The sequence below is a fragment of the Cajanus cajan genome, chromosome 8 (assembly GCF_000230855.2).
Source record: "Cajanus cajan strain Asha chromosome 8, NIPB_CcT2T_4, whole genome shotgun sequence".
NCBI classification, from domain to species: Eukaryota; Viridiplantae; Streptophyta; class Magnoliopsida; order Fabales; family Fabaceae; genus Cajanus; species Cajanus cajan.
The window spans coordinates 10,261,166-10,284,273 of NC_138524.1; the positions used below are offsets into that span (position 1 = coordinate 10,261,166).

Genomic DNA, 23,108 nt, shown 5'->3' on the forward strand with positions numbered 1-23,108 from the left:
ATATAACTAATTTTGAAAATAAAACTTATAAAAAAGAATAAGTAATATTTTTTTATAAATTAAAATTAACTTAAATACAAGTTAAAAATTGATATAAATATATTTTAAACTTCTATAAAATGAGTATATAAAATGAGTATGTTTTGTTGATAAAATTTGTTCTTTTGTTTTCATCTTTCTAAAATATGAAATTATTGTTTTTCAATTCCTAAAAAATAAGCAGATCTTGATTTTTGTTTTTATAAAATATTTTTTCTTTAATTTTTATTTCTTTAATTATCTAAATAACTAGTTAGTAGGGGTAAAAATTTAATTGTCTAAATATTATATTTTTTACATAAAAATCTGACTATATAAAATATAATTTTAAAATATTAATTTCTTTCTATTTCTTATATAATTTTACTTTATCAAACAATTACAATTTTTACAAAACTTCTTATATATTTTTCTATCAAATCAATTCTCATTTATTTTATTTTATTTGTTTTGATTCTTTCTCTTCCTCGTAAACAAAGCATTCGAGTTTGGTTAAAATCCTATCATATAAAAAAAAAAAAAAAATTGCATCTTCTTTCCACGTTCGTGGAGAAGCTACACCAAGTGTAGTTTCAACTTTTTCACCATTTACATAGTTGCATTTATAAGACACAAAACCAAATAAGCACTTGATCAATTTTAAATTTTATCATCAAATAGATGAATCATTTGACCAGCCAGTTTCTACCGGTAATTACAATTTTTGATTAGTTTTAATACTTTAATATTGGTTTAATGAGTTACCCATTATTATGTTATTATGGTCGAAATATCAAGTTGGTTCACGTTTCAACTGATTGGTCTAGTCTAATTTTAATAATTATGCATTTTACATGATACATTGGTTGCCATGCAAATATTTTAAAACCTTAGATTGCGTTACTTAGCATCAAACATTTAATATCAAAGTCATCACTTATCAATTATTTAAAGTATAATTGGCTGATTATGAAGTTATTTTTAAAATTAGTTATATTTTTTAAATTATCTACATCTTTGAAATTATTTACTACAGGGTCGTTATGAATTATAACGACTCTATATATGTCAACTTTTTTTAGATGATGGCTTGATTTTAATTATGTAAAAGTCACTACAATTGATAATGACACTATTAGTAACGATTTTAATAGTGTCGCTACCAGCTCTTCCAACTTATCAAACGACTTTATTTTTTTAAAATTATATATATATATAATAAATAATAAATAATATTTTTAAATATTTTTATTTTAAGAGTTGATCATTTAAAATATTTTTGTAATTTATAAAAAAAAATAAGATTTTTAAAAAATAACCCATAATAGTTCACCTATAACCAAAAATAAAATAGTAGTATTTTTTTTTAAATAAGTTAAACTAAAAACTTTAACTTAAAAAAAATTCAATTCTTAAAAAAAAGCTTTGAAAATGTTTAATAATTTGTCTACTTTTTATTTCAATTCAAATAAAAAAAAATTAACCTACATTAAAAAATATATATTTATATTCATTACATATATATAATTAAGTTTTCATATAAAAAAATGCATCACATAAATAAAATAAAATAAAGTAACAAAAAAAAAGTAACATTAAAAAAAACTGAAAAATGTGTAAAAAAATCCAAAAATATATATATAAAAAAAAAGTGAGTCGCTTACACAAGGTCACTGTAGCTCATAACAATTTCAATTACTAAAAAAAATCATGAAAAATATTTTAAAAAGTGTACAAATGGGTTACTTTGACCCATAACGACATAAGGTTGTTATTGACTATAGCAACTTCAGTTACAAAGAAAAAAAATGAAAAAAAAAAGTGTTAAAAAAATTAATATTTTTAATAATTTGTTAAAAAAATCTAATTTCAGTCTAAATAAAAACAAAATTTTAACCTACATTCATATATTTATATTTATATTCATTATATATATATATATATTATAAAATTAACTTCATAAAAAAAATTATAAATAAATTAATTTTTTTTATTGAATTCATTAATATTTAAATTTATACCAAAAAATTTGAATTTTTTTTTTAAAAAATTATATTACCTTCAAATTTTTTAAAATAAATTAATATTTAAAAAAAAACATTAATATGTTTGAAAACTACAAATTAAATTTTAAAAAAATAATAAATAGTTGCTACATTCCATAGCCAGTCTTCGAATATTTAAATAATATTTATTTTTTATTTTTTATTTATTTAATAATTTATTGACTTTTTATATTTATACTTGTGTGTATATATGTATTTAGTTAATAATTTATTAAATTTATATTTATATTCGTGTGTATATATATATATATATATATATATATATTAATTATATATTTTATATTGAATAATTACATTAAAAATTTGAATTTTTTCCCTTATTTTTTTACAAACTACGTTAGCCTTAAAAAAATTTAATTTCTTTTTTTTACAAAAAAATAATGAAATAGTGCCACTATGACCATAGAGACTCTTTTAAATATATATATATAAGAAAATATAATCTATAATATTTTTTAAAACAATTAATTATTTTAGGTGCTATAGTCTATAACGATTCATATAAAAAAGAAATAAGTCGTTGTGTGTCGCTTTAACCTATAGCAAATTTAATTGGGTTGCTATCAACTTTATGGACTTTTGTTATATTATTCTCATTGCTTCTTAAAAAAAATATTTGATACGTGATACTAGAGTCGCTATGCCTCATAACGATTTTATAATAAACAATCTTAAAAGTGTAAGTAATTTTAAAATAACCTAATTTATATAATTAATTTAAAAAATAACTCCACAATGATCAATCAACCGATTTAATTTCATGCAAAAGTTAAGGACAAAATAAACTCAATTTACACCCTTCTTTTTAGTGATATGAAGGTGTGATCTACAATTGAGACATGGGTTATAATCTTTAGTGGTACAAGGAAGTTGGCTCGTATACCAAGTGGTTTTTATTATGAATTACTACAACAATTGTTGAATACAATAGAGCACGGCAGAAGAGGTAGGTTCTGGTATTTATAGGTGAGGTTGGTTCAGTTTGAAGTTTATAGAAAATACTAACTACAGGTGGATTGGTGATTATTAGAAATGCAAGTCACAGGATGCTTACGGCTACACGCCTACACCCAAGATCCATCTTGCTAAGATTGTGCATCTCCAATTCATTTTTTCTCTCTTTCCACATTTTCATTTTCTGCTAATTGTGTGACAATTTTGTGAAATCATAGAAACGCTTCATTCTTCACAATCCTTAGCTAGGATTGCATCAGAAGAGAAAAAGACTAGTGTTGATCGAGAGGAGTGATGTCATTGGAAACGTGAGAGAGAAATATTGGGAGTAACTACTATTCTCAATTTTAAAAAAGAAAAAGAAAAACTTTTTCCACACATTAAAAAAATTAACTATTTGTATTAAATTTTATTAATTTTATAATGGTCTTCCTAAATAATCGGTGTTAAAAAGGTCAAAAGTAGTACAACTAAAATGAAAAATATTTTAGGAAGAATATCATTAAATGAGTCAAAAATAGTTAAAATTTAGTTATATTTAAGAAGAAGAAAAAATGTGTTCTTTGTTGCTTATAATTCAGAACAGAGAGTAATACTCCTACCATTTCTCACATTAGTTAACCTTATAGCAAACATCCATGCATGGTTCGGCCATGCCATCAATGTCATCGACCAGTTTTCATGTGCTTGGCATCCAGCTACACGATAGGGAATGGGACAGAAACCAACTGCCACGATTAAACAAAATATTTTCCTAAAGTAAAAGAATATTTCACCAAACTGCATTGGACTTCTCATTATTATTGAACTACAATAAGGACACTTAAATGTATAACGACACAAGCAAAACAATCAGATATGAGTGTATATTTACATATATCAGTAGTCCCTACAACATTATAGTTTAGGACTACATGTAATATGGAAATATTAATAAAGACTTTTTTATCATTTCACATTGTCTTGCAATCTTTCAACATCAATGCCAACTTTTATGGGTACAACAAAATAAAGGGGGAGGGAGGCTAATGGCTATCCAACTGTCTATTCATTTATGTCATGTTTTGAATTCAGAGACATGATACTACTAATACATTATTTACTATTTAATGAAATACTAGCATCGTTCTAAAATTCAGCTTGATGATAAATATAGTGAAGGGTCGTAACCAGTGCTCAGTTAAGGATATACAGTGAGTCAGTAGTGTACTCTGCTGAGTGCTGAGCATAGCAAAATAAATATTTCAATCACTTGAACCGTCTTCATTTTCTGGAAATACAAACCGAAGGTCCTCATTGTCTCTATAAACTTGCACCAGAACAGCAGCCTTGTAGACAAACATCCCAAACATGGCTGGCACAATCTAGGGTGAACAAGAGGCAAATATAAATGAATTTGACAAAAGTTTAATAGTAAAAAGGCTTAGGGGCACAAGTATTTTTTTTTATATACATGCTACCAAGGATTACCTGAAAATCAAAAAATTCATTGCTAAAATACTTATGAAACAGAACCCAGATTCCATATATTGCTGCTGGAATAACAAGCCTGGGAGATGAAAGTGATATGCTGCTACCCTTGATTAACCTCTCTAAGAAATCTTCAAGGTCCTCACTTCTTATACCAATTCTGGTTAAGAAATATTGTTAGACCAAAACAAGGGATAAGAGAATGTCAACAACAAAAAATGATAACTTGCATAATTAGATCAAATTCAAAGCGCGAGTTTTCATTTGTACTTCTTGGACTTTTTTTTCTTGAATATTTGAGGAACATTTTCACTGGATAGGTTATCTGCGTGTTGATACAAGAGCTGAAGGTACAAGCAACTGCATCGAAAATGATACGAGTTAAGTATGATAAATAGCGATGATAAAAACAGCTACATCTTTTCTTTCCTGTCACCGACAGAGAAACAATGATGAACAAATTGGTTTGTAACAAATATCAGCTAGAAGGCTCTTGCGGTCTAACTAGTGGCGGCCCTTAATCTCATTAACAATTACTTCAATAGGACAGTACCAACATAATAAAAGGCAAATACAAACCTGAAAAGGACTCCAATTGCATAACTTATAGCAGCCTGCACATTTCAGAAACAGGCACACAACAGTTAACACAACCACCCCAACTACCAGAAAAAATCATGCTCTTCCCCCAAAAGTCGAATAAGTAAATAAAGGTTTAATTATTTTTTTTATCCTTGTAATTTAATAAATTTTACCTTTTAGTCCTTATAGTAAAAAATGTTTCATTTTTGTTTTCTTTTGGTCTCTATTGTTTATTATTATAGGGACCAAAAGATAAAGTTTATAAAATAAAAAAAAAAGTATGTATAGAGACTAAAATGAAATGTTTTTAATTATAGAGACTAAAAGGTACTGTTCATGAAGTTATAGGGATCAAAAGGTTAATTAAACTATAAAGAAATAAAATTAAGAAAACAACATGCTCCACACAGTTGTTTTAAGAATGAAGGAAATAATTTGAAACTTATACCATGGGGTAGTGTTTGGAGTTAAATCATTATGGTAAAACATTTGCATCCATCTAAAGTTAAACTAATGTAAAGAAAGAGAACTTAAGTGAGTGGTAAGAAACACAAAATTGATCTGGTTCTGAATTACAATATCAAGTTAACGAGACTTATATATATATAGACCATGCAAATGTGAAGTTTACCTGTACTGACAAAATTGCCAAGCAATATCCACTACAAGCCAATCCAATACCCACAGATAGAAGCAATATTTCCCTCTTGAGCTACAATTAATAATAAAAATGACGGAATAAGCAGCTTACACAATATCTGGACAATTATAATTGATCAAAACCTTCATGCCTTGAGGTAAGAGAACACTAATGTCACTGACTTGAGCTAACAAAGGACAATACTGAGTTCAAGAGAGGTGTTATACAGATTCATATTTGAGCATGTTCAGTTTCTTGCGTCTTGCGCTGCTGTCTTGTAACACCTGTTGATATATGAAGTGAAACATCCAACATTATTGGATGACTGAGTTATTATATATTTACCACAGAGAAGATGAATTTGAAAAACATTTGACAATGTATTCAATTTTGTAACATATCAATTTCCCAGATCCTGTCAGGGCATTATAACATAGACAAGAAAATGAAAGTTGGGATGCAAAATGAAATCAACTCTAAAGCATACCTTATCAGTAACCTTCTTGTTTATTGGTGGAGAATTGTCACCTGATATCCACTCCTGGGTTTTTGTGAGTTTCAAAAAACCACCATCACTGCCGGTCTCTATGATCTACAAATATTAGAAGAATCACATGAAATTGAATTGCCTGACCAATTAATCAATATACAAAATTTGCAATGGATCAGTATTAAGGCAAAAAAAAAAACTGCCAAAACTGACACATTTGATAGAATTTTTTAAATTGGATGAGAATGGTTTGGAATCAGATATGAATCTGCTGCACCTGCTCTGATTGTTGATAAGTGTTGTCGGTGAGCTTGCTAATATCATAATGACCAGAATTTCTGAAATTTCTTCTCCATAATAAATCAGAAGTTCTTGATATAAAATCGCCATTTAATTCTCTCTCCTTAAAAAACATTTGCAAGACATCCTCATCCGCATCACTCACTAAAAAATGAGTTTCAACCAATTAGCTTTCAGCAGAAACAACGACTACAAGTGACAACTGACAACAAAAAAGATACTGTCACAAGGATTAAGTATTACTTATGTTGGAACTAAAAGGATAGAAATGATGGTGGCAGAACCTATACTTCAATAAATGTAGAAGCTACAAGCATGAGGTATTAATCGATGAATAATTAGGCTACAACTGATGAATAGTTTTTAAACATCACATGTCCCCTCATGCAAGAGCCCTTATCTGGAGACTCTAAAACCAAAGTCAATAACCAGTTCTCCCAAAAGATTAAGCTTTTTTATATCTACAATACATTGATGGAAGATTGATAAGAATGTCAAGCCAGACCAGCTTTTAATCAAGAATAACCAGGTGAAAAATTGCAACTCTATTATAAATCTACAATATAACAAAGCATACTTTAACAGAATCACAATCAAAAGAAGAAATAAAAGAAAACTAAAATGAATAACGAAAACAAACATGAGAAAGGAAGCCATTAAATTCCTTGAGAGATAACATAAACCTATTTTTGACAACAATTGTTTTGATGCACCTTCAAATTTAATATGGACCTGTTTAGGTAAACTTCTCTAGAAAAACTTCTAGGAGAGAAAAATAAGAAGGAAACATGAAATAAACTTTTCCATAAATAGTTTGGATATGAACAAACTACTCATCCAAGAAAACTAACCCTTCAAATTCCTCTTCTTCCTAATGGTCCAACCCATTCTCTTGCTTTCCAAACTCCAAAAAGTATACATGTACTTAAAAGAATGATGATTTTTGTCAACCTTCTATTCAGTTAACATGTTAAATTGTTAATTTTTATCGGAAAAAACTCAAGTTCTACATCGTCTAGAAGTAAGACAATTAAAAAGTATATAAGTGAAATGTAGCCTTCACCTTACAAGCCAGTTCAGTATGGTTGAATTAGATCCATAACCCACATTCTAAAATGGTATTATTAGAGTTGTTTAAATTCACTCTAAAAGGGTCACTTACCATTAATACACACATCAAGCCCAATAGTGTTGGGCGCGAGGAGGTATATTAGAAAAAAACTCAAGTCTTGCTTATCTTATATTATTAAAAAGAGTCACCTACCATTTATTTACATATGAAGCTAAATAGTACTGGATGTGAGGGGTGTATTACTAAAAAATCAAATCTCACATCGATTAGTTTGGCTCTTAACCCACGTTCTTAAAAGATGAGTGTATCAGAGATCTCACACTGACTAAGAATATAGCCATAATAGCGTATATAAGTGGGAAACAATCTCTTACCTTAATCCTCACAACAGTTGACACATCACCCGCAAATGTTTAGTCTTGCAAAACTTCACACTCAAGATGTTTAGTCCTTGGGGAACAATCCTCGTCTTATAAACTCATTTTGTAAAATTGAGTTTGGCTCTTATCTCACTTTCCTAAGAATCTTACAAGAAAAAATTGGATATATTTTTTTAATATATTTTAAACTTTTTTCAGACAAAATATTCGGTTGAAACCATAATGCGGAGCTAGCTCGCCAGGATTATTTTTAAAAAAAATCCAATTTCCAAATTGAAAAAAAAAAAATTAGTGTCTTCAATTAACCCCCAGAGAAAGTATAATGTGGGGTCTAAATTAAAAAACTTACTACAAGGTATATCCGATTCTAACCGAAGATGGTGTTCCTCCAGCAGATGGAAATATTATACAGAGTTGAGACAAATGATGTGTGGATATAAGAACTAACAGCCATGACAATTAAGTTAAGCCTGTGCACAGTTTCCAATCTGGAAGCATCTTCAATTGTCAATTACCCATTTCCCCCAAAGCTCTCCAAAAGTGCTAACTTTCTAAGTAAAGGGATAAAAAAAACTATTGAAACTAGTCCAATTTCGACCAAAGAAACAGAGTGGCTAACCTGAAGAAGGACCAGCTCTTACCGAAAGCAAGGGAGTGGTGGTGGAAAAAGCATTTGGGAAACGAGATAATGCAGAGATTTTTGGGAACTGAAAGCTGTAATTAGTGGGGAGGAATCTAATCCTTGAAAGGGTATCCATGGCATAGGCGAAATGGATATGGAACCCCTACAATATGAGCTACCTTACCCGCACCACCTTTGGGGAAAAAATTGTGTACCAAAATTAAATCATTATTATGTTGGTTTTGGGGTTTCAAATTTTATCTATATATGACTTTTGGTCATATTTTTAGTCTTTTAATAGTAGTAATTAAAGATTCAATATTAATGATTAGTTTTTGGGTCACCATGTATCGACTACCGAGTATCACCGGCTTTATATATGACGAATTTAAGTGATATATGTGAGATAAAATTTGACGATTTTCGATTACGACAATTGGTTTGTTAATTTATACTTTACATGATTTTTTTTCTTTACATATTATATGTTATTATATAAGAGTACTTTCTTATTTTAAAATGTTAATTTTTCATAAGGTGAATCATGATAATGTACTTATTTAAATAATTAGGTTATAATTAACAATATTATTTTTATGCTTTGATTAATATCTATTTGTATATATTGATATACCCTTTTGGGGTGTTTAATTTAACATTTTAGAACAATACTTTTTTAAAACTTTTTGAGAGAATTTAAAAAAAAAACTCAATAAAAAAAAAAAAAAAGATGTTCTCGTACGTGTGCATTGTTTAGTATTTTTTTATTTTATTTTAAAGGCTTAATTACGATTTTAATTCTTATAATTTAAATTTTGTGCTATTATAGTTTTTTTTATACTTTTTTTATCCAATTAAGTTTTTTATTTTAAAAATTAAGCAAATTTAATCATGTCATTATCTTTCTTCTACTTTTTATTTTAGTTATGTTAGTTCTTTACAAATTAAACTACTTAAATTGTTTTAAAACTTTTTCAAATTTCTATTAGACTTAAATTAATAGGAGTTGGAGTAATACATCTGAGGTCTTCAATTTGAAGTCTAGTGTGAACATTGTACACACAAAAGAAAAATCTATCTTAAAAACATATTATTATCAACCAAAACATAAAATCTCACCTAAATTAAAGAGAGAGAAACTCAATTTCCCCTCTCTTTAATTAAACCCTACTCTCATGACTCACATCCTATCAAATATGATTTTTGGGTAAAATCCTGACAAATATGATGATGTGATGGAGATAGAACTCAAATGCTTCACGATAAGAGCTTCTCATGTATTGTCCAAACTTGGATTTTAATTCATCGGTTATAAGTTTTCATTTTACCTCAATTATTTCTTATTATTAACCTCTTTCTAAAAAAATCACTAATTTCCCTTTTGTTTGAACTCAATTTGAAACCCCCACCCGCTTAAGACGATGTTGTAAATTGTATTTTTTATTTTTAATGTTAAGTGTAAATTTTCTTTCCATGTCTTAGCCGATATTTTTAAGAAATTCCTAAATTTAAAACAAATGGGCTTTCAACTTTCAAGTTGAATTTTTTATGCGTATATATAATGACAATAACGACCTTCGATTCTCATTTTGTAGAACATCCAATTTTAGATCTCTCTGCAATATTTCTCAGGTCATGATAGCGCTTAAAACTTAACAAGCAATATTTTTGTACTAGTTATGCTGCTGGTCATGCTGATTCTGGCCAATATCTAGTGCGTGCTTGGTGTACGTTCAATACGTGCATTGATATAGAAAATCACGTCAAAACTCGCATAATATGCAAAAGCAATTCCTTTTAGCTTCACATGAGATCAGATGATAAACCGAACACTGCTAAATATGTCAAGGTTTATTAACTTATGAGGCGTGTGAAAAATGTGGTTAGCATGGTCCTCTATTCCATTCCACACCGAAGCTCAAAAGGCTGATGAATCATCGAAAACTTATGAGAGAATGAAAAATCTCGTGGCGCTTTGGTCTGGTTTTCTTAATGAAGATATGACAAAATGTATTCATTGTCTAGTAGTCGTTTACCATTGTCATTGAAGACCGCATTATTTTGAATGATACTTGTAGTTGATAAGTAAATTTGTCTAGAACCATATTTAAATCAGTAACCATTGATACAACAATCTCAACACAGTAATGACAGAAAATGGCATATACTAATATCTAATCTTTGGATGAAATTCAGTTTTTGATCTATCAAACTATCACCTTTTATTTATTCCAATTAATTGTCTGGGCAGCGCAAATGGTGGTTACATTTACTTTAGCCATTGTGCTCAAATGGAACTAAAGATGTGGTTTGACTGCAATACTGGAATTGCATCAGATGCAACATGCGTCACTAGAACCAAAATTAAGCTAGTTAAATAGAAAGTGATTAGGTCATAAAAAAATTATAAGCAATTACGACAAATTTAGGCTCGTTTATGTCCCAGGGCGTTGATTTACTCTGGGTGAAATCCTGTCTTTGCCCTAGTCATCTGGTGGATGCTAATGTATTTACTATTTAGAAAATGATTTTCTCATATTGCAAATAATGCATCTCATGGAGGTTTCACCTAAAATTCCTCTGTATGTGTTATTAAAGGAGCTCACGGCTTTCACCCAAAAAGTGTTGAAAAGAAAGCATCAAAATGAGATGCTAATCCATCTCTCCCTCTTTAACTAAACTAAAAGCAAATTAAACTAGTTACAACTTACAATAACGTTAGTTTATATTGACTAATAATTTAGCATAATCAGTTCTAAACCACTTTCAGAGTTACCAAATTATCCCTATGTAACTGAATCTAAAACGTAACAGTTTAAACTAGTTTTGAAAGTTGCCAAACACCCCATTAAACAAAACTCAAGCATCCAAATGCACAATACTGGATTAAATATGATTAGAAGCTCAGAATAAATTTGGCTGCCAGAGAATCAAAACCATCTATAAAGAAAGTAATCTATGAAGTCTTTATAGGCAATTTCTATTTGAATTTCGTTATCTGGTAAACTTATACAAGGCTACAACAGACCTAAATACAAGTTCAACAGACAGTGAAAGAGTAGATGATATGATCACCTCCGCATTGGTGGTGCACCTCTCCCAGGTGCAGCTCCACGGCCAGCAGATTGAGCCTATGCAAGCAAAAATTGGTGTTACGCCACAAATGTTACATTGGCAAGTCCTTCAAATATCAGGACATTGAACAGACAATTTTTCAAGGTTAGATATATTAAAACTAAAAAAGAAATGGGTAATTACCTTTGCCCGCATGGCAACTGCCCGGCCCCTACCAACTCCAAGTGATGCACCCTTGCCCTTCAAGAGATTCAGAAAGCATAAAATACAGAAGCACACATAACACTAATATGGAGTACCAAATCACTTGAAAATAAAAAGGTACCTTGACTCTCGCATCCAAACGCTTAAACATAGGAGCATTCTTCAACATGTCTGGTATGACCATAAACCTGCCAAATTCTATATTACATCAAAGCACTCTGCTAACAGAAAATGTAATCTACAATTATCAAATCGTAAATCGGCAAACTAATTTTTGAATCAAGAATCATAATTTGTATCACTTCAAATATATAGTGTAATAATTCTATACTAGAAATGGATAAAAACAGCTTAACCATACGCCTTGTAAAACAACTATTAGTTAGAAGAATGGAAATGGATCAATGAAATAGCCAAATAAAATATTTTCTCTTAAAATGTGAATTTGGACCCAACTCAACCCTATAAAATTGGCTTACAAAGTAAGCATTGTCCCCTAGTTATATACCATTTATTTGACTTATCTCTAGTCGATATGAACTTGAGTTTTTCCTAATACTTGTTACATTGAATGAGTGAATGACAAATACAATAGTAATCAAATAGGAAAAGTTCATAAGTGCTCCTTTAATTATATGGCTTTTCAATTTCTTTCACCAGAATTGGTAAAAAAAAGGTAAGAAGAAAAAATAATAAATCGTTTGTGATTCATATTAGTGATGTGAAATTGCACCAATTCATTCCTGTATTGTAAGACTTGGTCATTTGAGAATCATCTTATGATGCAAATAGATAGGTAGCCAAATCATATCAAATTGTGGAATTCAAATCGTGAATAGTAAGATTCTAATGACTATATTCTACAACCTTATTTGGAATATAAAATTATGAAGTTGCTGAGTAACATATGATTCATACCTGACTTTGCTGCCTCGAATAAATACATGCTCAAGCTGCGATGTTTTTCCATCCTACAGAGGATTTAGCAAATATCAGCAACAAAATGAATTACACTGTGCATTTTAGCAAATATGTTTGAAAATGGCGATATTAAGGCTGTTTAGTTTGAAAATTTCCTGTTTCCATTACCATTGAAAAAAAAAAAAGGAAAGAAAATGGAAAAGAAAACACAAGCAGATCATGGTTTTCAATTTTCATTGCATATTTTAGGAAACAAAACTCTTGCTTTTGTAAATGTTGAAAACAATAAGAGTCATTTACAATGTTTTCATTTTTAAGTTTTAACTATTGACATCTTTTGAAATTCTAATGACACTTTTCCTCTCTCAGCACTTTCTCTGCAGTGCTGGTGTCACTCCTCTTTTTACCAACAAAATCCACGTACAATGGAATCAACCCCCTCTTCTTTACTCTTTGTTACCCACTCGTGCACATGCTCTCTTGTTTCATGTTTGTTATTGTGATTTTTGATAAATATAACCACCAAAGTTTTAAATTGCATTCACGGCCACAGTTCCGTTGTAATCTTTAATCTTGCATGAAATTACGGACAAATGCAACTGACGCAGCCACAATTCCAGTCCAGAAACTGATGCAGAGACTCCTAAACCTTGCCATTGCTTCCAAAATCACAAGTTCGAACAGATTTTTAAAACCATAATTATAATTTATAACATCTATTTCTAGGAAGTGGGAAATCTAGAACAGTTTCACTGCAATCCTTGATCTTAGAAATTACAAAGAAATGCGGCTAATGCGGTCATTCTGCCATGGCTTTGCATTGCAGCGTTTTCTAAAATGGCAATTGCAAGTTTAAAACCGGAATTGTAAACCCTAAAGCCCAATTATAACGTAGAAAGCGAGTACAGGAAGATGAAATACCTTGGCAGTGTAGGTGATGCTCTCGAGTTGACAGTTCCAGTTGTCCTCGCACTCAATCATGCTTCCTCTGTAGAGTTCGCCGCTTTTGAGCTCCACCGTCACCACGTGACCCGAAGCCTCGTGGAGGAGCTTCACCGGTATTCCCAAGCTCCTACTCATTCTCTCCTCTCCAAAACCCTACTCTCACTTCTTCGTTTCTCCGATCCAACAAAACAACTTCAAATGCAAATGCATTCTCTTCCTTTTTTTTTCCTCAATGTATATATTATTATAAATTTGATAATTAAGGAGTAATTTAAATTAATGAAATTTAATATAAAATAATTTTCAAATTTTTTAAAAATTTATAAACTTTATCTGTACATTAAAATTTTTAAATTTAACAGTTGAATATTTTAAAATTTAACATAAAATATAAATTATTAAACAAAATAAATCAAATTTAAGATTTAAGATATAATATACTTATTCTTAATGTTAACCAATCTTTCCTCTTTTATATATATATATATATAAAGAGAGAAAAAGAAAAAAAAAAAAAAATATCATGTAAAAATGAATTTTTAAGCAAATTTTAATAAATTAAATAAATGTTTTAATTAATAAAATTATAAATAAAAAATAAAATAAAAAACTGTCACATACTATCACTACATATTATTATCATTACAACCATTAACATTAAGACAATTAAATCACAATAATTATTATCATAATCTTTATTATTACTATTATTGTAAAATTATTAGGGTGGTAATAATATTAATGTCGATAATGATGATAATGATATGTAATAATTTTTGTTTATATATATTGTTATTATTTAGTTGATTATTTTATTATGATTAGTGTTAATTGAGTATTCACATTTTTATCTAAGAAAAATTATTCTCATATGTACATCTTCTATATCAGATAAAATAACATGAAAAAAAATATAATCAAATCTTATTAATTGTCCGTGTAAAAAAAGTTATTAATATAAACAATCATTTGCTTAACTTAAAACTAGATTTTGATCTTTGCATTAAAAGACGGGATAAAAATGTTTTACACCGGTACCAAGATGATGCATGTAAGTTTACTAATATAAATATTATAACAAAAATATAATAACTTTTATTGGATTGATAATGCGTATATATTAATCTTTAACTATTAATATGACGTATCATTTTATTAGTCTCAACCTATAATGTGTACTGATAATTTAATTTTTCATTAGTTTAGATAATTAAATACTAAAGTTTTTTTCTTTGACACCAATACTAAGGCTTTGTTTGGATTTGAAGATGGAAAAGAGGGAGTGGAAAAGGAGAGATTTGAAGGGAAAGTGAGTGGAAAGTGAGGTTGTTTGGATTAAGGGAAAGTGAGTGGAAAGTGTAGAGAAAGTTTGTGAAAGTTTGTGAGTGAATTGATTGATGTGATAGATAAAAATAAATTTTTTAATTGATAATTGTGTAAGATTACTATTTTGCCCTTAGGTTGAATTTTTATATATATAATTATTATAATTAAAATATAAATATATAAATTTTAACTAAAAAAATAAATATAAAATATTAATTTAAAAATAATTTAATTTAAATATTTGCTTTAAATTTAATGAGATAAAAATTAAAAATTTAATAGATGAATATGTAATTTATACTTTTACTCTTGAATTAAAAATGAGTATAATATTATTTATTGTAAATAATAATAATTACAATAAATTTATATTAATAGGTATAATTTATTAAAAATAATAATAAATAATGATAAGAATAATAATAAATATTAGAAAAATAATAAGAATTATAATAAATAATAATAATACTAATTATAATAAATAATAAATATTAATAATAATGAAAATAATAATAATAATATTTTTAATAATAAATAAAAAATATATATATATTATGATAATTATATTTTCTAATATTATTTTATTAATATTTATGAAAGTGTTAATTGTACAAGTTAATTAATGTTTTTTATCTTCTCACTTATATATATATATATATATATATATATGAAAACTCTTATTTATTAACAAATCAATGCGGCCAGAACGACCTGTTTCGATTCCGGAACGGCCGTTCTAGCGTCATTTTTCATGCTAAAAGTTGATACTTAGAACGGCCTGTTCTAAAATTGGAACGACCCGTTCTAAAATTGGAACGGCCCGTTCCCAAATTGGAACGGCCCGTTCTAATTTCGCATATTGCTCATAAAACTGATTTTTGGAACGGCCCGTTCTGCTTTTGCCTGGAAACGAAAACAGCCTACCATAATCGATTATGCAAGCACATAATCGATTATGTGGCTTGCATAATCGATTATGCTCTCCACATAATCGATTATGTGACTTGCATAATCAATTATGCTGAGAGCATAATCGATTATGCAAGCCACATAATCGATTATGGGCTTGCATAATCGATTATGTCCTCAGCATAATCGATTATGCTTCGTTCCTTTGTTGTATGGCACATGCATAGGGCAGGGGTATTATGAAATTTTTTTAAATCTTACGTGGCTTTCATCTTTTTTCTTCGCAAAAATGCGAAGAAGCCCAATGCCCCTTCTCCCTCTTTTCTTCGCCTTTCTTTCCTTGTAAATCAGTAGACATAAACGTGAAATTTCCTCGCCTTTCGTTCATCGTGAACAGTAAATCAGCGGAACCAAACACTACCTAAATTGTTAACACATAAACATTTTTTCTATACTGATATATTATTATTTATAACAATTTTTATAATAATAATTTATTAAAATTAAACTCTTTGACTAATTACAACAAAGTTATATCATTTAAATTATTTAAATTATTATTTAATTTTTTAAAACCGTTAAATCAAATATTAACTGACATAATAAATTTACATAACTAGTTAGAAAATATCATCGAATTCAATTTTATACAGATATTCATATGCGGAATAGAGTGTCCTAATATAAACTTTTAATTAAAAAAAACAATAAATTGTTAAAATTGTGCATTTACTTGAACATCATGAGAATTATTATTGTACCTGTCTGAGGGCACACTCGTAATCTTCTAGTGGGTGAAGGGTTGAACGAGAGCTTCAGGTGGATGCTTCAGAGGGGGGAGGTACCTGCAAAAGGCACTCTGACGCTCAAGTCAAGACAAACACGATTCTCAAGGGTAATAAATGAACAATGACATACCTCGTTTCGTGTGACTTATTTATACTACCTGTCATGGGCCCTGAGTGTGGTGGGCCTTCTCTGACATTTACCAAATTAGGTAATACGATGCTAATCAGCTGGTTATGCCTTAATTGCGTGTTGTTCCTTGTTAATCATGATTATCGTCCTAACTATTCTAACTATGTTAGTCCTTGGCCGAGTCGACAGGGAACGACCGAGACACCCTCTTCGTCCTTGGCCTTTGGCCGAATCGATAGGAAAAGAGTTGGGTTCTCCACGGTCCTCGCCCTCTTGTCGAGGCGAAGTAGTGTCCGAGCTGCGTCAATATCTAATAGAACATGACGTGTCGGTCCACGTGGCCGATAAAACCCTTCCGATACAATTATATTTGATATATAGGTGAGAAGTTGTGATAAAATATATAAAATCGTAGACTTAAATCAATATCATCATTACAATTTTAATAAATAAAAAAATTTAAACCATATGACTTCTAACGAAGGCACCGTTGAGGTGTTGTTGACTTTTTAAGTCTAGCGTATAAATTTGAAAACAAAATAAACTAATTTTATAACACTTTGTTCAGAGTGTATAATTGTAGTCAAATTTCAAGTAGCATCATAAGTGGCATAATAAAGATCAACTTTTGTCTTGGATTCTAAGGGCTGGTGAGCTTGAACATGTCCCCATCATTAGTTTATGAATATTTTTTTATTCTTTTTTTTTTCTTTCATAAATGTTAATAAAAAAATTATTCAAACAAACTCTTAGCATTATATTGCCACAAAAAATTGAGATAAAATTTTAAAATGGATTCTATTATTAGATATGTTATGAGGGTAGTTTTTACCTTTCAAAAACTGAAAATGAAATAACTAAAACTAGATTTATCTTTAAAAAAAAGAACTTAAGACTGAAAATTAATTAGAAAGGGACGTGATTAAATTAATTTAAAATAGTGAATTAGGTAGTTGATTAACCCTAACTACCTTCTCATGGCTGCATGCCATAATGGCTGCGGGCCGCCATAATGGATTAAAGCTCTAACAGCCATGAGTTCGGTGACGTACGGTATGAAATACGATCTGATTTTAATTCTTTAAACTTTATCGTATATTCATTTAAGAAAATAAAAGTATCATTGGTAATTTTTCATGAAAACATTGTAATCAAATTACAATTTCTATTGATAACTATAAGTTTGTTTTTTTTTTTCTACAAAAAGTGGGATGATATCATTTATTAAGCATTCATAAAATATAAAAATATAGTAAAGAAGTTAATATAGTAAAATCTTAGGAACATATTTGTATTTGACATTTTTTTATACTTTTAATCTATAGATAATTAACTGTATTTTACGTTAGGATACTAATTCTACTCCCTCCAGTAGTTGTCGAGCCATAATTTGATCATTTTTATGAGGTGTTTTGCAATTTTTAAAAATATTGATTTTGGTTTTCATTTTGTCTCTATTAAAAATTGTATGAATGTATTTTTTTTTTTTTAATTTTTCACTTTTTAAACTCTCCCAAATTGTAACATATCATTTTTATTGGTATTATTTTTGCTTCTTTTATAAAAATTTAATAACATGTAAACTGTAAAGATGATAAAATTGGTAAATCATAATTTTACTTTATAAATTCAATAAAATTCACTAAATTTGATTATTATTATTTGGTTAAAAATATCTTACAATAAAGATTGAAGGAAGTATGAAATAAACAAAAAAAAGTGTACATTACTTATCTTAAGGAAGAATTATCTGGATTAGAGATGTTAATTATGCTTAGTTTAATACTTTATCTATTAAATGTAGGTGACAAACCTAATTTATCATAACTTTTTAAAATTAATTTATAAAATAAAAATTGTTCTCACTTATATATAATATTACAACAATTTTACTAACTAGTCGATGTTAGATATCTAACAAAAGAGTATTAATGTGTCTTGTAATTGGGAAGATAATTCAAAAGGTATGCATTTTTTTATTTTTCAAAAATAGTCTTGAATAATAAGCTTTCAATTTAATTTTTAAAGTATTACTTTCTCTCTTAATTAGTCCTTAAATTAAGAAGGTTATATAAATAGTGTCTAAAATATTAAAATTTAAATTACATATAATACTGTCTGGTCGATGTTTGAAACTTAATCAAGTATGTCGTCATATTATATACCAATCTTTACTAATAAGGGTTGCTAATAAAATCTAATATAAAATCAACACATATGTACATATTGAAAAATGATGGTGATTGAAGATGGTTTAAACGGATGATAATATTATGGTTATGAAAATCATTGATAACTAATTATTGTGAAAAATGGGTGAGACATGTGTAGAATATAATGAATAAAATGTGTTAAACAAAATAGATTAATTGGTTCATCCAAATTCTTTTTACAAGTATCTCAACCATGTTCAAGAGGAAGACTAAGAATATCAACATTCAATATTTAAAAACAACATTTAGAGAAGATCTTGCGGAATAACTATTTTTCCTAAGATTATTCCACTAAGAACACATATATATAATTCTTATTAAAGTATTGAAAAATCATTCAAATTATTTTATCTATATATACAACAGTGATTAAATTGATGAATTTTCAATATTTTTAAAAATACTTATTCAATTACATTATCTTAAAGGAGAACTGATAAAAAAAATGATTAGTTAGGAGAGAGGTTATACTTCAATGACTAAATTAATAGTTTAAACTTTGTAATGTTTCTTTAGCCGTTGTGCACCAACACACTAACATTTAATATGTACGTTGTATGGGATGTGATTATTAATTTATGCTTGGGAAAAATCGGTTAGTGACTGCTTGTACTTGTTTCTTCCGTAATAGGAATTTAAAAATGTTAGTGTAGATAAACTTTCTGATTAGTCAAGACAGCATGATTTGTTGGGTTAGAACGAATTTCTGATATGTTATGTAATAGATTTTTTTTTCTTCAAAGGCGAAAATGCATGTTTGGAAAGGTTTTATATTTGGTGCAGAAGAAATAAGATATAAATGGAGACGAAAGAGTGAAAATAAAAGATAAAAAAAAATAAATACATGAGGTTATTTGAAAGAGAGGAATTAATAAGCAAATGAAAAAAATAGTTTTTTATATTTTAAAATATTCATTTTGATCCTTTACTTTTAAAATTTGGATCAGTTTAATTCTTAAAAAAAATGAGCATTTTCAATTTTGAAAACATGATTTTTTTTTTTAATTTTTTTTTACTAATTTGAGGTTAAAAACAATTGAAGTTAAACAATTTTTTTTTATAGACATGATGAAAATATAATTTTATATTATTTTCTAGTTGCTTGTGAAACATACTTTTTTACGTAATTTTTATTATATTTATAATTTTTTTGGATTCAAACATCAATCAGATTCTATAATTTTTATAGATGCGAATTTAATTTTACAAGTTTTACTTATTGATTAGTCAAATTTTAATTTAAAATCAATCAAGTAACAAAATTAAAAATAATTATTTTCTAAAAAAAAATCAAATTAGTCCAAATATAAAAGATAAGGTACTAAAATGAATGTTTTAATAGATAAATGATCAAAAAAAATATGAAAGATAAAATAAAAAATCAAAAGTATAATTTAGTTTTTAAAAAGTGATATAAAATACTTATGAATTTAATGAGGATATATTGACACTTTAAATAATTATAATCACATAAATGATAAATTTGTTGACTTCTTTAATAATTATATCGACAGTCAATGAATTGTAAATTTTAATTAATCAACTATATAAATTGCTCTTTGTATAATTTGTGAGTGCTTTCATGGTGGTAGTGATAAATGTGACATTTTGAATGTTCTAATATTCACGACACTAGGAGACACCTGTAAAGATTATTTGACATTCAAGATAGAGGGAAGTTTAGATTAGGAATTGAATTAGATTATAATGGTATTTGAAGTTTTTATATACATGTGGGTTGTATCACGTGTTTTTCTAAGATGATCTTACATGTTTGTTACTAGAATCTCGTGATTATGCAGAGATTTAATTCTTGTATCATTATTTTAATTTTTTTTCAAGATTATGAAGCCAATATTATTGTTTGGTTGTTGCTTAAGTTAGAAATCCAAGTTTGCTACTAATTAAGTTATTTTAAATTTATTTTGTTTGTAATCTATGATTTATTATACAACAAATTTGTTGTATATTTGATTTATTTTATTATATATAATTTAAGATTTTTTATTATTATTTAAATATATTAATTTATGTAAGTCCTTTAAATATTAAAAAAAAAACTTAAAAAGTAATTCAAAATAAATATATAATTTTTTCTTATAACTAGTTGGTAAGTTGACCCATCAGGCCGTTCTAAAACTGAGAGAATTAGGATTTATGACCTATTTTCTTTTGTTATCCAACTCATTTTTTATGAGTAAATGATAAAGTCAAACTTAAACTAATCCAATCCATCACATTACCATTTAAAAAAAATTATCGACAAAGGTGATCCACTAATAAAATAGCTAATTGTAAGTTGTAACAAATAGATGAAAATCGGTGGCGACAGTTGGAAAAAAAATACCATTTCCTTGTAAAAAAGTTACAAATGTGTAGTTTAGTGATCACGGATAGATTATATTATAAACAAGTTATTCAAGAACAAATCTACGGCCAGCCAGCGGAGAAAAAAAGTACTACTTACTTACAATTATGACACGTTGCAATAAAAGCTTTTACATGTTTAATAAATTTACAGATAGACAAAGCAGATTCATTAGTCATTTAAGAACAGATATACGGCCAGCCATTGCCAAGTCTACAATGCATTTGGACTTAATATTATAGCTACCGTGCAAATTCAAGACGTGATCCATTTATTTATACGTATATCAAATTTTATATAAATTTTACTTTCTTTTAGATATTATACTTATTAGCTTCTATCAGAATATTGGATTTCAAATTGTATATTTCAATCAGTACTAATATACATATAAGCTAAGCTAAAATAGGAAACAAGACTAAAATCATGGTATTCCTATAATAACATAATCAAATCATTCCTAACTAAATCAGAAGGCTATAATCAAAATATTCCTATAATGACATAATCAAATCATTCCTAACATAATCAGAATATTCCTCCTAATATTCTGCTAACACCCTCCCTCAAACTCTAGTTGGAATGGTGGATGTCAACTTGAGTTTGCTTAAGAGATCTTTGAAGCGAGCAAGTTGATGTGTTTTGGTGAAGACATCGACAGCCTGGTCAACTGATGGAACATATCAAATGTATGGTACCGTTGGCAACATGATGACGCACAAGGTGGCAATCAATTTAAATATGTTTTGTGCGCTCATGAAAGACGTCATGATGAGAAATATGGATAACACTTTTATTGTCACAATGAAGCTTGGTGGAGGAAGGATGTGCAACACTCATATCAGTTAATAACCATCGTAACCAAAGTAATACAGAAGTAGCATCAGCAAGAGCATGGTATTCAGATTCTGTGCTAGAGCGAGAAACAACTGTTTGCTTCTTGCTACGCTAAGAAATAAGTGAATTTCCCAAAAAAAATAGTAACCCGATATAGAATGACGATCTGTTGGATTGCCTGCTCAATCAGCATCAGAATATCCAGATAGGACCAGAGATGAATTAGCAGAGAAGTGCAAGCCATGGAAAATGGTTCCTTTAATATAACGGAGAATTCGAAGAACTACTGAAAAATGTGATGATCGAGGAGCAGACATAAATTGACTGACTACATGAACAACATATGCAATATCAGGGCGAGTTACAGTGAGATAAATAAAACTACCAACAAGTTGCTGATACAAAGTGGCATCTTTAAGAGGAATGCCATCAAGAGGTGTAAGTTTGCATTTGAGTTCCAATGGGGTTGATTCAGTCTTGCAATCTGTGATACCTACTCGAGAAAGTAAGTCAGATGCATACTTGGCTTGGGAGAGGTAATAGCCTGTTGAGTCTTGGGAGACTTCTAGGCCCAAAAAATAGCGAAGCGTGCCAAGGTCTTTCATTTCAAATTGTTGACCAAGATAACTTTGTAATGCTAAAATTTCAGACTGATCATCTCCAGTTATTATCATATCATCAACATAAAGCAGCAGAATTACAATACCTCCTTTAGTTCGTCTAGTAAACAAGGCATTATCATGTGGGCTAGAAAGAAAACCAATTTTTGTAAGAGTAGAACTGAACTTGTCAAACCAG

General features: G+C 28.4%; 2 protein-coding genes across 5 annotated transcripts; both read right to left on the reverse strand.

Moving 5' to 3' along the window:
- Positions 1-3,968: 3,968 nt before the first annotated feature.
- LOC109799305 (NF-kappa-B inhibitor-like protein) lies at positions 3,969-8,835 on the reverse strand. Of its 4 annotated transcripts, none has more exons than XM_020359850.3 (9): positions 8,592-8,835; positions 6,498-6,664; positions 6,218-6,322; positions 5,958-6,014; positions 5,722-5,802; positions 5,088-5,122; positions 4,779-4,868; positions 4,509-4,668; positions 3,969-4,402 (listed from the first exon to the last, which is right to left on the reverse strand). In XM_020359850.3, the coding sequence occupies exons 1-9, from the start codon at positions 8,728-8,730 to the stop codon at positions 4,283-4,285; spliced, it is 954 nt and encodes a 317-aa protein (XP_020215439.1). In that variant the 5' UTR covers positions 8,731-8,835; the 3' UTR covers positions 3,969-4,282. The 4 variants fall into 4 exon arrangements, with proteins under 4 accessions (XP_020215439.1, XP_020215441.1, XP_020215440.1 ...); XM_020359852.3 differs by having other exon boundaries at positions 8,614-8,765; XM_020359851.3 differs by lacking the exon at positions 8,592-8,835 and adding an exon at positions 8,322-8,499.
- A 2,702-nt stretch (positions 8,836-11,537) lies between these two features.
- On the reverse strand, positions 11,538-13,958 carry LOC109798992 (small nuclear ribonucleoprotein SmD3b). Its single transcript, XM_020359455.3, has 5 exons — positions 13,716-13,958; positions 12,792-12,844; positions 11,995-12,061; positions 11,853-11,909; positions 11,538-11,725 (listed from the first exon to the last, which is right to left on the reverse strand). Exons 1-5 carry the CDS (start codon positions 13,872-13,874, stop codon positions 11,666-11,668), a joined length of 396 nt encoding a protein of 131 aa, XP_020215044.1. The 5' UTR covers positions 13,875-13,958; the 3' UTR covers positions 11,538-11,665.
- Positions 13,959-23,108: the final 9,150 nt, after the last annotated feature.